The sequence below is a fragment of the Cololabis saira genome, chromosome 18, assembly GCF_033807715.1.
Source record: "Cololabis saira isolate AMF1-May2022 chromosome 18, fColSai1.1, whole genome shotgun sequence".
NCBI lineage: Eukaryota > Metazoa > Chordata > Actinopteri > Beloniformes > Belonidae > Cololabis > Cololabis saira.
The window spans coordinates 9,070,919-9,091,999 of record NC_084604.1 but is presented as its reverse complement, the minus strand read 5'-3'; the positions used below and the strand labels follow the sequence as shown (position 1 = coordinate 9,091,999).

General features: G+C 41.1%; 1 protein-coding gene across 1 annotated transcript in view; it reads left to right on the top strand.

Annotated features, from left to right (window-relative positions):
- LOC133418634 (cleavage and polyadenylation specificity factor subunit 3-like) overlaps positions 1-14,104 on the top strand; it is a 28,267-nt gene extending 14,163 nt beyond the window's left edge. The window contains exons 11-18 of the mRNA XM_061707436.1: positions 364-516; positions 1,523-1,631; positions 2,780-2,878; positions 5,877-5,971; positions 8,476-8,563; positions 8,646-8,712; positions 12,042-12,138; positions 13,892-14,104. Coding sequence (XP_061563420.1) covers positions 364-516; positions 1,523-1,631; positions 2,780-2,878; positions 5,877-5,971; positions 8,476-8,563; positions 8,646-8,712; positions 12,042-12,138; positions 13,892-13,981 — 798 coding nt within the window. The 3' untranslated portion in view covers positions 13,982-14,104. The remainder of the gene's footprint in view (positions 1-363; positions 517-1,522; positions 1,632-2,779; positions 2,879-5,876; positions 5,972-8,475; positions 8,564-8,645; positions 8,713-12,041; positions 12,139-13,891) is intronic.
- The last annotated feature ends 6,977 nt before the right edge of the window (positions 14,105-21,081 follow it).

Here is a 21,081-nt window from a genome sequence, read left to right as displayed (position 1 = left end):
GAAGGAATTCACCTTCAAAGCTGACTTGAGTTTAACACTCTGTTATCAGGAGTTCAAGTCATGGGTTTTTACGAGGAAATACAGATTCCATTCAGTCAAACCTGTTCACTTTAATGAAGCCCCTGTAGTTAGTAAACAGAACTGCAGTCTTTTTCACAAGCAGGTTGGCTTCAACCTTGAAGTTGCAATGTTGGTGCTTCCCAGAGCAGCGGAGAGATGTAACCTCTCTGGTGGGCTCTGGGCCTCCTGCTGGTTGGGCCCGCCTGAAACACCTCCTCACATATGCATCCAGAAGTTCTCCTTATATGATCTTAGAATAAGTATTGTTGATGTCTGATCTCGTCTCTGGTCCTTGATCTGTAGATTCTGGTCCACGGAGAACAGAATGAAATGGCGCGGTTGAAGGCCGCTCTGATCCGGGAATACGAAGACAACGACGAGGTTCACATTGAAGTCCACAACCCGAGGAACACCGAGGCGGTCACGCTCAACTTCAGAGGGGAGAAGTTAGCAAAGGTACGCCTGAATATACCAAGACACCTGGATACACCAAACACACTTGGACACACCAGAAATACACCAGAATCACACCTGAATATACACCAGAATCACACCTGGATATACACCAGAATCACACCTGGATATACCAGAATCACACCTGGATACACCAGAATCACACCTGGATACACCAGAATCACACCTGGATACGCACCAGAAACACACCTGGATACGCACCAGAAACACACCTGAATACGCACCAGAAACACACCTGAATATGCACCAGAAACACACCTGAATACGCACCAGAAACGCACCTGGATACGCACCAGAAACACACCTGAATATGCACCAGAAACACACCTGAATACGCACCAGAAACGCACCTGGATACGCACCAGAAACACACCTGAATATGCACCAGAAACACACCTGGATATGCACCAGAAACACACCTGGATATGCACCAGAAACACACCTGAATACGCACCAGAAACACACCTGGATATGCACCAGAAACACACCTGGATATGCACCAGAAACACACCTGAATACGCACCAGAAACACACCTGAATATGCACCAGAAACACACCTGGATATGCACCAGAAACACACCTGGATATGCACCAGAAACACACCTGAATATGCACCAGAAACACACCTGAATATGCACCAGAAACACACCTGGACACGTATCTGAAACAAAACTGAACACACTTTGATCCGCCATCATGCATACTACGGCTGGGGATCAATTCAACTGTGAACATTCCGATTCTTAAGATTCAGAATCGATTATCACGATTTTATTCAATTCGATATATTGATTTGGGTTAGTGTTATTAAAAATCTTTTTTGAGTTGAATTATATGACTGTAGTTATTCCAAATATTAATACTAGTATTAACCTTGACGCCATGTTCACTGTTAGGCCTACTACGTACCTCGATACAGCTGAGTTCCCCAGGACACAGCATCCAGGTCTGTCATTGGTACTCTAACTCCCAGCATGCTTTGTTGCAGGTGATGGGTGTGTTGGCTGACAGGAAGTGCTCTCAGGGTCAGAAGGTGTCTGGGATCCTGGTGAAGAGGAACTTCAACTACCACATCCTGACTCCATCAGACCTCAATAGTGAGTAACCGTGTGTGTTGTGGGGGCGGGGGACCAGCTGGGTTTGGAATGATAATTGTCTTTATTTGAGGAGGATAAACGGATATCTTTTGGGTTTTTTTTATTTTAAATTAATTTATTTTGCATTAAAAGCTGATGCTACAGAACTACTTAGCTGGAAGAGAACAATGAGGAGATGAAGAAGGACTCTGTCTTTGTGTAGTGTGAAGGTTTGGATCTTACTGGTCCTACTGGGAGGTAGACCTCCACTGAAAACTATTCTGGATCCAGTTCTGAATAGGGCTGGGGATCCATTCAAATGTCAAGAATCGATTTGATTCGAGTCTTAAGATTCAGAATCGATTATCAAGATTTGATTCGATTCGATTCCGATATTGATTTGGGTTAGTGTTATTAAAACTGTTTTTTCAGCTGTTGCATGAATTATATGACTGTAGTTATGGAACATATTACTACTAGTATTATATTGAGATTCAACAGCAAGTATTGCAGCTAATGATGCTGTAAGGACCAATCAGCTCCCAGAATGCTGATAGAACTGCTTTCAGAAACATCATGTGGGTCAGAATTACCAAACAGATCCAGGGAGGAAACAGACGGATGAAATCGGTTTTATTTTTTCCCAATTCCGTTTTTATTTGTTCCATTTTCGGTCTATTTTGGTTTTTACATTTTTGAGCATTTGGTTTTTAGCATTCTTTGCAAATGTAACCCCAAGACGATATATAAAGTAATGAAATATAGACAATTTATGCAATTATAACCTAACACTTTAATGTTTTCATACCTTTAAACATATTTAAAGGCAAAAACATGGCACCAGTTATTCTCTTGTCCAACAAAACATTCCTTTTTTGGGGATAAACAAAAAAATAACCAAAAGTCGTAATGTAATGATGAAAAAAAAAAAAAAAACATAAATAAATAAAAGGAAAAAAAATCGATCTTTAGACATATGAATCGATTTTTAGGAATTAATATGAGAATCGATTTAGAATTGGGAAATTGATTTTTTTCAACACAGGCCTAGTTCTGAACCAGAGAGAACCCGGTGTCCCTTCAGATGTTCCTGTAGCTGAACGGATCTCTGTGCTGCATTCAGGTTACCTGTTTTTCTGACACTTCTTTTTTTTTTTTTATATATACAGTGTATACAGATCTGTGCATGGGCACCGTCACCCAGACCCAGGCCATCCCCTACACCGGGCCCATCAGTCTGCTGGTCAGCCAGCTGCGCAACCTGGCAGGTAACGTGGTCCTGAGGTCAACAACAATCCTATCTACTGCATTTCTAGTCCATGGACGACTCAAGGGGCTTTCGTTGAAACGGCAACATTCTCTCACTGACACCCATACTTTAATACACACAGACACACACATTCATTTATTTATTAGATTGAATTATACCTTGAATGAGGAACATATGACTGGAAAAAATGTCTTTTATTTGAAAGACACAAAATACAAAACAATACTGTACGTTTACCCTATTGTTACAGTTTGTAATGCTTTATAAGTGTTTTAAGTTTTAAAGAGAAAGCCAGGCCAACTATTTTCCACAAACTGAACTAAAAGTAAATGTCAGGTTTGCATTATGCATCTTCAGTTTCATACAATAAAAATATTTGGCCACAAACTGAATAGTTTCTCTCATGTATGATTTGACTTTTTTCTTTCTAATTTAACAACTAAAATTAAATAAATAAATAAAAGTAAATAAATACATACAATTTTACATCATAAAAAAGATTGATTCGTGCTCACCTTATAAGTGTAAGAGGAGATTAATTTTTGTTAAGAAGGTTATTTTGGTAATTCAGGGTTGATTATTTTATAAATATATTCTTTATATTCTGATATAAATCAGGGACTATAATGACACTAGTCAGTTTATCTGTAGTGATTAGTCTGTTTTAGATTGGGCGGAGTGATACGCCACAGTACGGCACTAGGTGCTGTGTTGATGTTCTAAAATCCTACACTGTTGAGGGACATTAAAGTACACTGGAGCTCAGCAGAAGTTGCCCGCGTGTTTATCCTACTCACGACCCAATAAAGGTTTAATTTAATAAGGTAAGGCTTAACTCTACACCAGCCTTACATAAGTAAAAGTTCAGAGCTCAAAACGGGACCGCAAAACGGTACTAGTTTCTTCTGAGCGGAGGAAGATTTTGGTCCGCTGGTCGAGGTGCGGTCGGATGCGCGTTTCTAGTCAACACAATAGATTCATATTAATAACCCAATATCGTGATACACTTTATATATATAATATAACTCCGCTTCTGGTCCAGCTGAAGCCATTTCAGAAATCAAGGAACAGGTGGAGCAGGATTGGATTTATACTGATTGGTTAGCGTGACCTGTCCACGTGCAGCATGCCGCTTCTGAAGGCTGATTTATGGTTCCGCGTTACACCAACGCTTATGCGCTTATTGACAAAACAGATCCTGGGCCAGTCAGGAGCACTACGAAAAACCGCAGCTTTGGCGATCACATGATCGCGTTGTCTGAAATCGCAATTTCGGTCAGAAAACGATAAATCGTTCAGCCCTACTTGACAGTGACCCGTACAGTTACCCCAAGAACCAGTGGTCCATGGACATTAATATTTGGTACAGTTACCAAGAACCAGTGGTTCATGGACATTAATATTTGATACAGTTACCAAGAACCAGTGGTCCATGGACATTAATATTTGGTACAGTTACCAAGAACCAGTGGTCCATGGACATTAATATTTGGCCACAAATCCAGTTTCCTGATATTTATATGTACTTCATTTCTACATCGGGGAAATACACGAAGCAAAGCTTGAAGGCTTACAAAAGTCTTGATGCTTGGTCCGACTTCAAGGCAGGATTTGTTGGTGAAATTAAAGTGATGAGGACACGGAACTTTATGATTTGAACGTTTAACATTACCTGATACAAAATGGAAACCGCAAATCCACGTTTCGGTGCCTGGAATCCAGTTGTTTCTGTGAATTGCAGCGATCCATTTGTCTCTCTTAAGCTTATTTTTCGGCAGTCTGTAAAACGATAACTCTGATTTCTTGCTAAATCTATGAGTACAGTCGATCCCACAACAGCTCTTTCCCATTTTAGATGTTTTTGCGTGCTCAAACTGAAAGTTTACGCTGCCACTCAGTCTTTCTGCCACTCAGTGGGCGCATCTGTGACATCATGCGCATTCCCTCTATAAGTACTCTTATAAATCAAAATACATTACAGTTGGTGTAAATAGGTAGTATTTAATTTTAGAAATGAACCTAAACAACATTTTTCGGGGAGAAAACTGATGAACCTGGAGAAAACCAACGCAGAGATGGAAAAAACTTTTAAACTCCACACAGAAGGACTCGGTTGAACCAAGATCCAGCTGATAATAACACCAGACACAGCAGGTGAAGCTCACCTAAGGTTCCTAAACCAGTGTTTGTCAGGTTCACGAGGGCCGCTGTCCCGGTGTTCTAGATGTTTCCGTTCGGTGGTGATGATAATAACTGTTTCTTTTATATCAGGTGAGTTACGCCAACCGGCGTTTACTCTCTCGTTAGTGAGAGAGAGTAGACGCCGGACTAACGAGAGAGTCTGGACCGCTGGCGGTGTCTTATTTTTAAACTTCTTAGATTCAATGCTTATTTTTAGTAGAGCAGAGTGGACCGTTGGTTCTGGGACGCTTTGTGAGGAACCAGAGTGGCCTCCCCACATACAAGGGGACAAGGCAAATATGGACCTGGGTGATGAGGTGTAAAAAAAAAAAACCTTGCAGAGCGTAGAATGCCAAAAAATAAGGCTTTTTATTCCATGTAAAAATAACACATACAGGCGGAGGGCAAAATCAGCATTCCAAAAAAGAAGGCACAATGGGGCATAGCCTCCCAGCAAGCTTCCTCCATTCAGCAGACCCCTCTTCTGGTATGCAGCTGCAGTTTATAAACCCAGGCAGGGTGGAGAGGTTGATTGGACACAGGTGTGCCACAATCAGTAGAACCAGGTACACCTGTGTGCTGCTGCCCCGCAGACCACGCCCAATCCTCCACTCTGCCACACACATTAAAAAAAAGTCTGGTGATGGTGAGAAGGGGAGGGGTTGCTCACTTTCTCACACGCTTCCAAAAAACGCTCCATGGTGGTTCTGAGACAACAATCGCTAGAAGAACAGAAGTTCTGCTGCTGCCCGTGTCCAGCAGATTTATCTGCTGCATCGGCCACAGAAATCATCTGTGTGTGTGTTTGTGTTCAGGTGATGTGGAGCAGGTGGAAGGAGCAGAGAAGATCACGGTGAAGATCTTCCAGAACATCAGTCTGGTCCATGACGCTGGGATGGTCATGTTGGAGGTCAGAAACACACTCAGAAACACACTCAGACTGGTTCTAGTTTAAACTGTGATGCTACCACTGGATCTTTACCCACAGTCCTCTCTGACTTGAATCTCAACGGTGTTGAATCTGATGGATACAGACTTGTCTTCTGAGTGTTGGTGCAGAAAATGAAATCAGTTGTATCTTCTTTTTATATATATATATATATATTTATTTATTTTTTATTTATTTATTTTTTTTAAGGGGGTAGGGCACAGTAGAACAGGAATCAATGACACATTTACATTGAGTATCATATTATTTCTGTATGGCAATCTACAATATATATTAAGAATTAGTTTAGTTTATTAAGAATTAGTTTATTAAGAATCCCCATTAGCTGGTACCGTAGTAACCAACTAGTCTTCCTGCGGTCCAAAAAGAACAACAACAAAAATATAAAACAGTCAATGACATCATCCACAATAGATCATACATTTACAAATACAATTATAAAATATCTGATGTAAAAACACTTAAGACAAACATTTAATAATTTTTATGAACCTGAAATTAATTTGCACTAAACACAAAATGGAACCATTCGACATACAGCCAAGTCAACATTATAATCTAAAATAAGATTTAAGTTTATTTTTAAATACTTTTTTACTTTCTATACAACAGAGATAGTGAGGCAGATTATTCCACAGGGTTATTGCTCTATACATAAAAGATGGTGATAAGGCATTTGTTCTTGGGTGAGGATATTTGACACCATTAAAATACTGTGCATCTCGATGGAATGAGAAAAAGATATACAGTCTACCTCCTAGGGTGTTTTTCTTGATTTAAGGACAAAACATTACCTAATTGTGGCCCTTGTGGCCCTGTGATGGACTGGTGACCTGTCCAGGGTGTAACCCCTGTCTCTTGCCTGAAAATAGCTGGGATAGACTCCAGCAGACCGTGACCCTGCAAAGGATAAAGCGGGTATAGATAATGGATGGATGGATGGATGGATGGACATTACCTAATTCAATGAAAATAATATTAATAATTATAAATAAATAACTGAAAATTATTTTGAGTAATAATTAAGTATTAAAGCTACTGTTACCGTTAGGGGTGGGTATTGGGAAGGACCTCACGATACGCATCACGATACTTGAGCCACGATACGATACACATTGCGATATCCCGATTATGCGATATCCCGATTATTATATTCTACATAGTTCACCGAAAAATTTAAAAATGCATTACACATCTTAAAATCCAAGTTGTATATATGTACATCAGATGATAGTGATGGATCTTAAAATCCGAGTTGCACGTTCATCAGATTATAGTGACAATTCATGGGACAAACTGAGTCAAAACAATGTTTTATTATAACTATACAAGCTAAAGTTACAACATATTTGTATATGTTTTTCATATTATTTACATCATATGAAATTAACATTAAATTTAGTATGAGGTTGCTTTAATTATGTGGCAAATGATAATAAACACAAGAAAGATGGGTACTAAAACCAAGGACAGGCACAGTGATCAGTCACTATAGATATAAATCCATAAATAAATAAACCTCTGTCCATTATTTTTCATTTTTTAAGGACAGGCAATTGTGTTATATAAAAAATAAATTATAAACTGAAATAAAACGTGAAATAAAACCTGAGCTCAGTGCAGGGCCCTCCCAGGGTTGGCAATGCCCAGGACTGTCACTTAGGTAGGAGCACTGGGTGATATAATGGGAAAAAAATCGGGGATAAAAAAAATAAATAAATAAAAATCGATATTCAAATTTTGAATATCGATATTGAATCGGCTGGAAAAGTATCGTGATATATTGCCATATCGATATTTTTGCCCACCCCTAGTTACCGTCAGGGTAACTGTTCCCTCACATCTGCTAACGATGGTGCTGAGGTCCAAATGTCTGTCTGAACTTTGGTTTCGCTGACATGCGTTTCGTTTGGAGACCTTTTTTCTGTGATCACGACGATCGTAAGATGATTCTTGTGTGAACCCTCACCTCCAGTTTAACCCCATTACCCCCCCAGATCTATGTTTAAATTTTCTGCATATCCCACATCAAAATATTTAAGTGTTCCTCGATGAAAGAAGGTCCTCTTGTGACAATAATTAGTCAAAACATCTTAAAACAAAGTTTCCACATAGTTATTATTATATAACTGTAAACGGCGCTGATAGAGCGTCTGTTAGCAACAGTAACTAAGGGGGTGGGGCTTATTTCCATATTTTCTGGAAACCACAGCCTGGAATAATGAGCACGTCACAGTTTCATTGCTGGGATTTCACTTTCTCATCTATCTGAGTCTTCTTCACCGACAAGCTTGAAGCAGTTCACTTTTCATGTTGGTCGTTATAGCAACAGAGAAGAACTGGATCCTGACTATATATAGATGAGATGTTTTGGTTCACTGATGTCTTATTTTCAGCAGCATCTGTGAGTATTTGTGACGCAGGTCGCAGTCTGATCAGTGATCCGATGTTTCCTCTCGCCACAGTGGATGTCCAGCCCTCTCAACGACATGTATGCTGACGTGGTGGCCACCGTGGTCCTGGAGGTCCAATCCAATCCCAACGCTCAGAAGTGTCAGTAAACACATCATGACAGCAGCAGTGAGGCGTTCAGGGACCCGGCAGAGGAGCTGATGTTGGTGTGTTTGTGTTTCAGTCCTGGAGGGGCGCAGGGAAACCTTCGACATGGACGTGTTCCAGGAGAGACTAGAGCTCATGCTGCAGTCAGTACACACACACACACACACACACACACACACACACACACACACACACACACACACACACACACAGAGAAAGCTTAATTTCTTTGTATAGACGAATCCGGCGACCGGTTTGTGTGCGCCGCCATCTTGCGGCGGCGCCATTGCTGCGGTGGCAGGTGTCAATCTGCCACCGCAGCGCTGTTATTGTAACCTGACGCTCTACAGCATCATTATAGCTGGATTGATGATGTTAGACAGTGGCCTTCCATAAATAATGAAGGTATCTTAAATTAATGCTGATGTTAATTTATAAATAATGATTTGTTTGAGCGATAAGCAGGAAAGAATAGAGGAATAGGGAGATAAGGGAGTGTATGATTAAACACTGTAATATAGCTCTCTCCACCTCCTCTCCTTACGAGGCATGTCTGCACAATTAAATATTACCTGTTTATGTTTTGTTTAATTTTAGGTATCCAAGAATATTTTATTGATCGCCTGGCGTCCAATGACGAAAAAAAACGCAATTACAGGTCTCTAATTGAAGGGCAGAACTATCTCAGCTCCGGATGATACAGAATACATACATAACCCCAATCTTCAGATAAAACTAGTTTGTTGAGGAAAAAATATTAACTCTATTTGTAGCTGCAGAAGAAAAAAATAATCTCACGAGGAAAAGAAAAATATTGCTCACGCCTCTTCAGCATAAAAAAAAAAAGAAAAGAGAAGTAAGAGTAATAAAAAAGATGTACTGTATGTTGTACTATTATACTAATTTATTGAAACACATGGCGAGTCAAACATTTACCAAAGCAGCTGCCAACACTAAACAAGGTAGTAAGACGTGGGTGTTGCAGAACTGCGGCAGTAAATCCTCATCGGAGCTTCACTCTTTAGTAGTGATTTCATATGAACCCAAACCATTAATAATCATTATTTTCTCCATATACCGCTCCCTGGCTTCCTTTTTTAAGGTATCCCGGTAAATTCCAGTTCCTTTCCAGCAGTTTAACATCTTTTTTTGCGTTCCGTCTGTTCACTTGGTGAAACAGAAAAGTAGTTTTGAAAGTCCCTCCCGTCTTCATTCACTATCAAAACAAATGCACGTGACCGGGACAGGAGTGTTCCGATGATACAAATACATTAAGAGAGCCTGGCAGGGAGCGGAGTAATAGATCCATACGTATATATGTCTATGGGCTGGAGCGGAGGAGCGGAGCCGCCACCGCAGTAATGGCGGCCCGCTCGACTTCCGGGTTTCGCCGGATTCGTCTATATGTGTGGTGCTGTTCCTGTGGTGGTGTCAGTACAGCAGAATGTGGAGAAAAAAAATTGAGTCAAAACTAGGAATGCCCCGATATCGGTATCTGTGACGATACTGTCCTCATATACTCGTACTCGCAAAAATTCTCCGATACCACTCACCGATACCACTCCATTGTTGTTGTAGTTACTGGTTAGTGACTCTAGGGGGAGATGTTGAGCTGCAGTCAGTGTGGTGATGAGAAGAGAGTGATACATGAGTGAGACTGGCAGCACCGTTTCAGGCAAGATAGCGACAATTAATGCAGCGGGACGACAGCAGTGTGGACATGTTTCAAAATAAGGGACGACGACAGAAGCAAGACAGACTGAAGCTACTGATGCTAAGGTGTCAAGAGGAGGAAAGGAGAACACGTTTAATACCAGCAACTTGATAAAAACTCTCAAGACGCATCATAAAGCTGAGTTTACAGAGTTTGCTAATGCTACTGCAAGACCACAACAGACAACATTAGCTCGGGTTCTGCAAAAGCGACAGACAAGAGACGACCAACGGCCGTTAAAATAACGGAGGCTCTAAGCCGTTACATATCGCTGGATGAGCAGCCACTGTCAGCTGGAGAAGACGAAGGATTTCACCGTCTTCTCGACGCACTCGAGCCGCGATATGATGTTTCATTGATATTATATGTTTGATATTTTCTTAAATGTGAAGACAGTGCCAGTGTGGAGTAGGGCTGGGCGATATGGCAAAAAAAGTGATCAAGATTTTTTTTCCCATATTGAACGATTTCGATTTTTAATCACGATTTTTAAAATCAGAAGATCCCTCCTCCCTTCTGGAATAAAATAGAAAGAAACCAGAGATTAGTTTTTTTTTTCTATTAACAAATAAAGCAAATAGCATGTTTTAACAAGAGCCATATAGAAAATGGCGCGCGTCGCAACGCGGTTAGGCTTTCTTTTTAATACGAACTGATTAAACTGATTAAATTCTGTAGTGGATAGCCTGAGTAATAAGGACGTACCGTTTTTATGGTGACAAAAAAATCATCATGCTGAGCTCTGCTTGTTGCCTCCGACACATTCACTCCGCTGAGCACGCACACACACACGCACACACATGCACGCACGCACACACCCATGTCGGGGCCGCGGAGTTTCTCCCGGTGATCAGTAATTTGTGTACAAGCAGAGCGAATCACAACTTTAATGAGTGCGGTTCAGTTTGACATTATTGTCTATGAGAAAAACATTTAATTTTATTAAAATCTAAAAAATAATATTTATAGGCTAAAAAAATAAACGTCATTAAAGTAGCCGGCTGGATGGACCTAATCGAGTAGTCGGCTATATGGCCGGCGCTTGTGGAAAGCCCTGCTTTAAGGAACGGACCAGAATTATGCATGGAATGGTGAATAAACGTAAAACACAGAGCTACGTACGTCTCCCGTCTGGATCCTTACCGACTGCCGCGGCATCTCATGTCATGCGCATGATCAATTAATGCAGACAGCGCGGTGCCAGGAAAGCGGGTTGTGATTGGTTGTCGTGCACTTTGCTGCAGCATGTTTTGCACGTGATCGAGAAAGTAGACCCACAGCTGATCACCGTGATCGAACTTAATTTGATCGCGGTCACAAATCGAGATCGTATAATCGCCAAGCCCTAGTGTGGAGACTATTTTATTTACACAGAAAGATAATTTTTTGTTTAAAATAGTTATTCTAATAATTCTATTTATTTTTATTGAATTTATCTGTTGCAAATAAAACCTGTCTTCCAATTCATTGCATTTTTAGCCTAGTTATTTTTGTGGTAGAAGTATCGGTACTCTGTATCGGCAAGTACACAAATTAAAATACTCGTACTCGGTGTGAAAAAAATGATATCGGGGCATCCCTAGTGAAAACTGGGTCAGCCGCATAAACTGTTGTCTGACAGAGTGGCCACCACTGGACCAGCAGCTCACACCCCGACGGGTCGTCCCTGACACGTCTCCCAACAAGTTTGTGGTGGGTGTGGCTGATGGAGACGCTCTGCCGTCCTGAGACACTGACGGTTCTGCTGTTCTGTTTCAGTGACATGTTTGGAGAAGACTGCGTAAATGCTGGAGATGAAAAGAACTTAAGTGTGACGGTGGACGGTGTCACGGCAACCATTGACCCTGAGACGCGGGTGAGTACGAGGACTGGGCGGAGTCAGATGTAACGAGGGCTGGCCCCTAGAACAACAATACCGGCATGCCTCGTGTCCTGGTTGTAAATATGAAAACACACAGGTTTATGCTTCTCTATCAACTCCATGCAAAGGGAAAGGCCTTTCTGTTTCAAAGTTGTGCTTCGAGGTGGAAGTGCCACAAAGCAATTCACAGGCGACACGCTGGGGGGCGGGGCTTGAGTTTGGGGAGGGTCTTTAATGAAATCAGCTGAAACTCGTTGGTTGAGCGCTCGCCTCCCGGTTTAGTTTCTCTATGAGAGTTTGGTGTTTTGATTTGGAGCTGATGGATGTGAAACAGCAAGTGCTTCATATCAGAGGGAGGTGGTCTGCATGCTCTCCGAATGAGTGGAGCAGAAGGGATGAAGAGGAAAAGCCAAGGGCCAGTACTGAACTCATATGGCGCTTTTCCACTAGTACCTACTCGACTCAACTCAGCCTGGTTTCTTTTCCACTACAATTCAGCACCTGGAGCAGAAGTAGGAGGTTGGAGGGAAGCTGCTGTGACGTATTTGATTGTGTATCTAAACGAAGAAGACAACAACACTAAAGATGTAGAACCTGGAGGAGATGATAAATGTGCTGCTGGGTCTGTGGCTTGTGTTTGATACCAAGTTAAAAAATGAGAGTGAGAGAAGCTTCAAGCGGCAATGCTTGTTAATGTTTTTTGTTTGTTTGTCTCGGCACTGCTGAAAAGTCAGTTGGGAGCCGCAAGCAGCTATTCCTGGTAGTTGGTAGATCTGGTCGAATTCTCTCCTCAGCACCAGGTTTATGAACATCTGCACCTCAGAGTTGGATCATGAAACAGACTTTTGCTGCCATTGCTGGTGGAATAAAATGAACAAGAAACCGTCTAGAGTCTCTTTCTCTGATTTCCTCCTCCTGACTCAGACGTCTGACTCCAACCCCCCGACCAATCAGTGGCGTGTAGTGTGATGATGTCAGATACAGCCGACTCAGCCGCTTAGAACCTCGACAGAGTAGTTACAGAAAAAGTATCTACTCGGCACATTAGACCCCTAGTGGGAAAGTGCAAAACTGAGGCGAGGTGAGTCGAGTCGGGCTGAGTAGGTACTAGTGGAAAAGCGCCATATACAGAGCTTTGCGGAGGAAGGTTTACGCCCATGAAGACGCACAAATCAGGCTTGAGACGTGTACCACCACATTAATGATGCATCAGCTCAGAACATGTCTGCTTTGTTGCACATGTGGATGTCACATTCACAACTACACCTTCAACAGTTACATGTCAAGGGTGTGTTTCGTGTTCAAGGACAGAAGTTGGCACTGAACTAACGGTTCACAGATAAACATCTGAAGTCCAGCTCTTTCCCTGAAATCTGTCGTGTGTGTGAGTGTGAATCTCCGCTCTCAGACGACGATGATTCCAGATGTTTGATTTAGGGCTGCAACGATTCCTCGAGGAACTCCATTACTAAAAATAATCGAGGAATTTCCTCGTTTATTAAAAAATAAACGTAAAGCTCACATTTTGCACGGATTGTTTTTAGTGTATCACAACTTGCTTCCAGGTACACGTCCCCTAAATAAGAGGAAGAGATGGATGATGTCGAAGGTGTGGGATCATTTTAAATTAAAAATGAAGGTCCCGCAGCCCTGGATAACTCAGTGGGTTGAGCAGGTGACATTTTTTAGAGGCTGTAATCCTCGTGCAGGACCACATTGTACAATATTGTGTGTGTGTGTGTTGCAGGCTGTGACGTGCACGGATGATGAGTCTCTGAGGGAGATGGTTGAAGTCGCCACCCAGCGGCTCTATGATGCCCTCAGCCCCGCCTTCTGACACACCACGCCCACTCTGCAGATCTTAATTACAGAAGTTTTTTTTTACAGTTTGTATGAAGCTGTTGTCATGGCAACAGGATTGTAATTTGTAGATGTAAAAAAATAAAGCCGTTTTTTGTCAGATGTGATGGTCTCGTTCATGTTTACATTTGCAGTCTTTTCAAGGAAAACTAGTAAGTCGGAACGATCTGGGAAAATACAATCACAAAAAAAAAATGTTAATACTGAAGACGATGTAAATAAATGACTTGGTTTTCAAGTGAAGAGAAAATCCAAAGTGCTCAGGGAATTGTTCAGAAAAAATCTTGAAGGTGCTCTTTGGTGTTGGGGAAAAAAACAATATCTAGTCAAAAAAGGGAGTCCAAGGCACTCTTCTTGTGGAAAAATATTAAAAAGCCTTTATTGAAAAATGGCTAATAAGTGTAAAAACATGGGAGCAGAGACCCACGCGTTTCGGCGCAAGCCTTCTTCAGGGTACTGCTCAAACAGGAATTCCTAATGATATACACCTGCCCTGCACAGGTAGGAAGTCACATGAACTATTTCCCAGGTAAACATTACATGCAAAGGCCACTAGGTGGCCACGCAGGTGTCAAAAGCCAGTGAAAGGCCAGGTAGAGAGAAAAAAAATAAAATAAAAAATACATGCAAGAGCCACTAGATGGCCATACAGGTGTCACAAGCCAGTGAATGGCCAGGTAGAGGGGAAAAAAGACATACAAACAAAAGAAGATACATAAAGAGCCAGTAAGTGGCAGCAGGCTTAGATAAGGACAGCTACCAATACTAGAAAACCACTTATAAACTGAGAAGTCATTACAAATAAGGACTAAAATCAATTTCTTCATTTAATCCTGGGTATGTCATGGCCTGCAAAGTGTATATGTAGAAAGTTTCCCTTTGTAGTAATAATTTTAGCTTGTCACCACCCCTAATATTCTTTTTGATAGTTTGAGAATGCAAACAATTTATTGATTTCAAATCTAACAAAACATATAACATTCAAGCATTCATCAACTGCAATACCACCTTTGTGGTGTACCGTTTATCATGCACCTGTGGCTGTTTTTATATAGGCCGTACAAAAAGGCGTCTAAAAGACAGAGTCTCCGAGCATAAAAATGCTATTAGGAAGGTTAACTTGGATTATCCTATGGCTAAACATTTTCACACAGCACACAATAGCAATCCAGATGGGTTAATGGTTGAAGGTCTAGAAACTATCAAAAAGAATATTAGGGGTGGTGACAAGCTAAAATTATTACTACAAAGGGAAACTTTCTACATATACACTTTGCAGGCCATGACATACCCAGGATTAAATGAAGAAATTGATTTTAGTCCTTATTTGTAATGACTTCTCAGTTTATAAGTGGTTTTCTAGTATTGGTAGCTGTCCTTATCTAAGACTGCTGCCACTTACTGGCTCTTTATGTATCTTCTTTTGTTTGTATGTCTTTTTTTTCCCCTCTACCTGGCCATTCACTGACTTGTGACACCTGTATGGCCATCTAGTGGCTCTTGCATGTAATGTTTACCTGGGAAATGGTTCATGTGACTTCCTACCTGTGCAGGGCAGGTGTATATCATTAGGAATTCCTGTTTGAGCAGTACCCTGAAGAAGGCTTGCGCCGAAACGCGTGGGTCTCTGCTCCCATATTTTTAAACTTATTAGCCATGTTTCAATAAAGGCTTTTTAATATTTTTCCACAAGAAGAGTGCCTTGGACTCCCCTTTTTTGACTAAATGACTTGGTTTATTTTATTTTCACAACAAAGAAAAACTGAGTTTTAAAGAGACATTTTACAACTTTATGAAACATGAACTCATTTTGAATTCAATGGTACCAAAACAAGTTGGAATAAGTGCCACTGGAGGTGCACGTCCGTCTCCGTAGGGGAACACACCTCAGTCTAGTTCCTGGAGCTGGCGATGCGTCACATTTAGAAGCCGCTTTTCACTAAAGCAACTTAGAACAGAGGTACACAATCAAGGAACTTAGTTGATCACAAAGTGGGTTCAGATAAAACAGTATTTAATAAGTGCCTGTCATGGTTTGGTCGTTTAGTTCCTGTTTTATTTTGAAACCTGTGTCTTTGTGTTTCAGTTCTGTTTTGACTTTGTCTGCACCTGTGTCTCGTCAACCCTTCTACTTATATCTGGTCTTGTCTTTCCCTTGTTCCCTGCTGGTCCGCACTGATTTCGCCCTCCGTGTGACCTGTCAGGTTTTTGGAAATTGGCTCTTGTGTTTTTTTTGTCAACCCTGTATTGCAGCGCTTTTGGTTTGTTTTTTGCTTAAAGGGGACCTATTATGAAAAACAGGTTTTTTCTTGCTTTAACATATATAAAGTGGTCTCCCCTCAGCCTGCCAACTCAGAGAAGAAGGAAAGCAACCAAATTCTGCAGTGTCTGTACAGCCGCCCGGATGAGCCGTCCAGTCTGATGACTTCTACGAGCCGTTCAGATCCTGCTCCTGTCGTTACGTAACGACGGGAGCGATTTACATTGGTTGGCCTCCGCTGCGTGAAACCACGCCCACAACTAACTCTGGCCAGAACAACAACTAACTCCGCCGGCTGGAGCTTCTGCCATTTTTTTGTAGCGGTGTATCGCGTCAGGCAGCCAATCAGCACAGAGCCTCATTATCATAGCCTCCCTTCCCCGTTTTTATTTAGCAAAAACAATCAAAAGCTTCTTTTTAGACATCCAAGGCCTGTTTAAAATAGGTATTAAATGCCATAATAGGTCCCCTTTAATAAATCAGCTTTTTTTTGGAACTCTTGATCTCCTGCATTTGGGTCCTCATCTACCCACCCGTGACAGTGAGAAACTACATGGAGAATGGTCTGGGCTGAGATCTTGTGTGAGGAGAGGGGGTCCAGTCTGTTCTCGAGAAAAACCCAGTGCTCAGGGAGTGATGTAAACCTTTTTGATCATTTAAGCAGGTGTGGACCCCGAGACCCACTTGTAGACCAGTGACCAAGACTGGTTTCATTGGAGCAGCCCCATGTTGCCAGTGGAGATCAATAAACAGATGTGCCCGTCTGGGTTGATTAAACACTGGAAGCACCGCCTCATTCTGGGCCTTTTGTAACTGGTAGATACAGCCATGGCCTATCACAGAGAACATCCCAGTCTGCAGACTCCAAACATCCCTACAGAGTTTCTTCCGGTCCTGTGACCCCGTCCTCAGTGCTTTTGGTCTCCTCTGGATGATGGTTTGTAGGTGGAGGAGAGAGACCAGATTATGATCCGTCTTGCTGAGAGCAGGTGGTGCAGAAGAGCTGTTTGCATAAAACAGAAAACTTGACAAACTGTTGAACCGTTGGAAATGTGGCAGAGAGAGACGTGGTTGAAATCACCAGCGGCTAGAAACACGCTTGGTTGTTGTATTTGTAGCTTAGCAACAGCAGAGCTGATGACATCACACGTAGCATCAGTACCAGCTGATGGTGGGATGTAAAGTACCGCTACAATAACTGGTGAAGTCTCTCAGTAGATTATAAGGATGGAAACTGACAGCGAACGGTTCAGTATCCGGCTGCAGGAACGATGTTTCACAGTAACACGTCCTGCATTACTCCACCTGTTGTTGACCAAAACTGCAACTCTACTACCTTTGCTTTTTTCTCCTAAAGTCAAGATTAGGAAAATCCTCGCCCAGAGTGACGCTAAAAAACGAATTAATGCGTTTGTATCTTCTAGGCTACTTTACTGTAATGTGTTATTAGCCGGATGTCCAAGTAATTCTCTGAATATCCTCCAGCTGATCCAAAATGCAGCAGCTCCAGTGCTGACAGGAATCAACGAGAGGCCACGTCTCTCCAGTGTTAGCGTCGCTCCATTGGTCCCCGTAAAACTCAGAATCCAATTCAAAGTTCTGTTAATGGTGTATAAGTCCTAAACATCCAAACTCCTGGTTTCTCCAAGACCTGATAGTGCCTTATGTTCCTAACAGAGCTGTCCGTTCTCAGAGTTCAGGTTTACTTGTAGTTCCTCCAAATGTAGATTTGGAGGACGGTCTTCTGCTATCAGGAACCGTTACTATGGAACCAACTTCCAATCTGGGTTAAGGAGGCTGACACCACCTCCACCTTTAAAAGAAAAGGTGTTTTCTTACTTTAAAAGCTAAAGTTCCAGTCCCTCTGTGAGGTCATCATGTCATCACTCAGGTCAGACCGGTACCGTGTTTGTTCACATTGGGTTTAGCCGTCTTACACAGCTGTAAACATGTTTTGTTTAAAAGCAGCTCTGTTCTGTAAAACGTCTGTTCTGGAGACTCTCCGGATCACTGCTGCAACTGAAACGTGGGATATAAACGTTTTGACTAGGGTTACCACCTTTCAGAAATAGAAATAAGGGACGCCCCGATTTCAGCAGCGCAGGCGTCAAAAAAAGGGACATCCCCAAAACTTCTAAACTGCATAGAAATGTATTTATTTTATATGAAAAAACAAAATGCTTTGATTTAAAGTTTAAAGTGCTTTAATAGCATGGAACTTGCATGACTGTTCAGACAGCCAATCATACTAGCAACTGAAATGCCATGTACATGTATGTCCACATCAGCCAAGATGTAGTGTATGCAGGTAAATATAAATATAGCCTATGGTGAAGGTCGGAAAATTAGAATATATAGAATATAACACAAAAGGTGACTAAACTAATACATCACATAGTCTCATTACATGCAAAGCAAGATATATTAAGCCTTTATTTGTTATAATTTTGATGATTGAATTGTTTATTGATTTCATAAAATATTCAAATTTTTTGAGATTTTTAAAAATATTTGGGGTTTTCATAAACTTTGAGCCATAATCATCAAAATTATAACAAATAAAGGCTTGAAATATCTCACTTTGCATATAGTGGGAAATAATATATTTGTTTCACCTTTAGTTGAATTTACTGAAACGAATTAAGTTTAGCAATATATTCTAATTTTCCAAACTTCACCTGTATATTATGACCAATAAATAAGAGCATAATATATGTCCCGTATCAAACCATATCAAGCTCAGGGGATGTTTCAGGTATGAAGAACTGTGCAACAGATGCCTGGCTCCTCTGAAAACGTTCTTCTGCATGCCTTGCAGTTTGCTTTATATTCGTCTTCAGTGACTCTATCGAGCCACGGGTTGCCTTCTTCCCACTCCTTTCGATATTTTTGCTGGCATTTCCTCTTTTTAGGACGAGGTGCGGTGTTTGGAGCCTCTGTAGACTTGTGGTGTTTTTCCACTAGCACCTACTCGGCCCGACTCGCCTCGCCTCGCCTCGGTTTAGTTATTTTCCACCAGGGGTCTAACGTGCCGAGTAAATACTTTTCCTGTATTCTGCTGAGGTTCTAAGCGGCTGAGTCGGGTTGTGATGTCATGACACTACAGGCCACCGTCACTGTTTGGTGATCCAACCAGTACTGGAGTTGAGGGGGGATGAGGGGGGATGGCATCCCCCCTGAAATAAAAACGGTCCAAATCATCCCCCCTGTAAAACTGCCATCCCTCCTTTCCATCCCTTATGTCATTTCATCAATGAATGTGGTTTTACTGCTATTTCAACATTTAGAGTCATCACCAGAAAAATAACTTATTTGACAATTTTCACCTGTTTCAAGTAAATTTTCACTTGAAATAAGTAGAAAAATCTGCCAGTGGGACAAGATTTATCTTCTTATTACAAGCAAAAAAATCTTGTTCCACTGGCAGATTTTTCTACTTATTTCAAGTGAAAATCTACTTGAAACAGGTGAAAATTGTTGTTTTTTTCCAGTGATGAGTCTTGTTTTAAGTGTAATGAGATTTTTTTTTACTAAAAAGAGACATTTTAACTAGAAATAAGACAAATATTCTTGTTAAGATTTTGAGTTTTTGCAGTGATCCATTTTACTTATCCTGTGAAGGACAGAGGCATATTGATAAGTTCAGAAAAGTGTTTTTTATTGTTGTGTTTTGATGTATTTGATGTAAGCCCAGTGGATATTTAAAGCTTACAGAAGGCTGCATTTAACTGCTGCTATGTCATTCCTGCAGTATTTCTGCAGGTGTTTTGGTCAGTGCTATTATTTGTAATATATTATATTATTTGTAATCAGCACAAATTATCTGTCCCCATATGATAAAATCCACCATCCCCCCTGATTCTTTTTTACAACTCGAGTACTGGATCCAACTCTGAGGTGCAGATGTTCATAAACCTGGTGCTGAGGAGAGAATTAAAAAGGGATCTAGACGGGCAATAAGGAACCACCAGATCTACCAGGAGCTCTGTCACTTCATAGCTGCTCAGCTCCCAACGGACTTTTCAGCAGCACAGAGACAAACTAAAAACATTAAAAGGCGTCGCCGCTTGAAGCTTCTCTCTCTCTCATTTTTTAACTTGATATCAAACACAAGCCACAGACCCAGCAGCACATGTATCATCTCCTCCAGGTTCTACATCTTTAGTGTTGTTTTCTTCTCCGTTTAGATACACAATCAAATACGTCACAGCAGCTTCGCTCCAACCTCCTACTTCTTCTCCAGGTGCTGATTGTTATGGAAAAGAAACCAGGCCGAGTTGAGATGAGTAGAGCCGAGTAGGTTCTAGTGGAAAAGCGCCAATAGATAACGTTAAACTGAAGTCTAGCTCAGGTCGGGCAGCTGGCACTAGGGTTGCCGTCCCTTAAAATACAGAATCTTTACGTAATTGGGAATTAAAAGTTGCGTTCCGTATTGAACCACTACGGACACATATTATGCTCTTATTTATTGATGTCATAATATAGGCTACTGGTGATGGTCGGAAAATTTGAATTTATTGCAAAACTTCATTCGTAGTAAATTCAAATAAAGGTGAAACAAATATATTATTTCCCGCTACGGTACATGCAAAGTGAGATATTTCAAGGCTTTATTTGTTATAATGTTGATGATTATGACTCACGGTTTATGAAAACCCCAAATAAAAAATCTCAAAAAATTAGAATATTTTATGAAATCAATAAACAATTCAATCATCAAAATTATAACAAATAAAGGTTTAACTGTTAGCTTTGCATGTAATGAGAATAGGTAATACATCAGTTTCACCTTTTAAGTTGAATTATTGAAATAAATT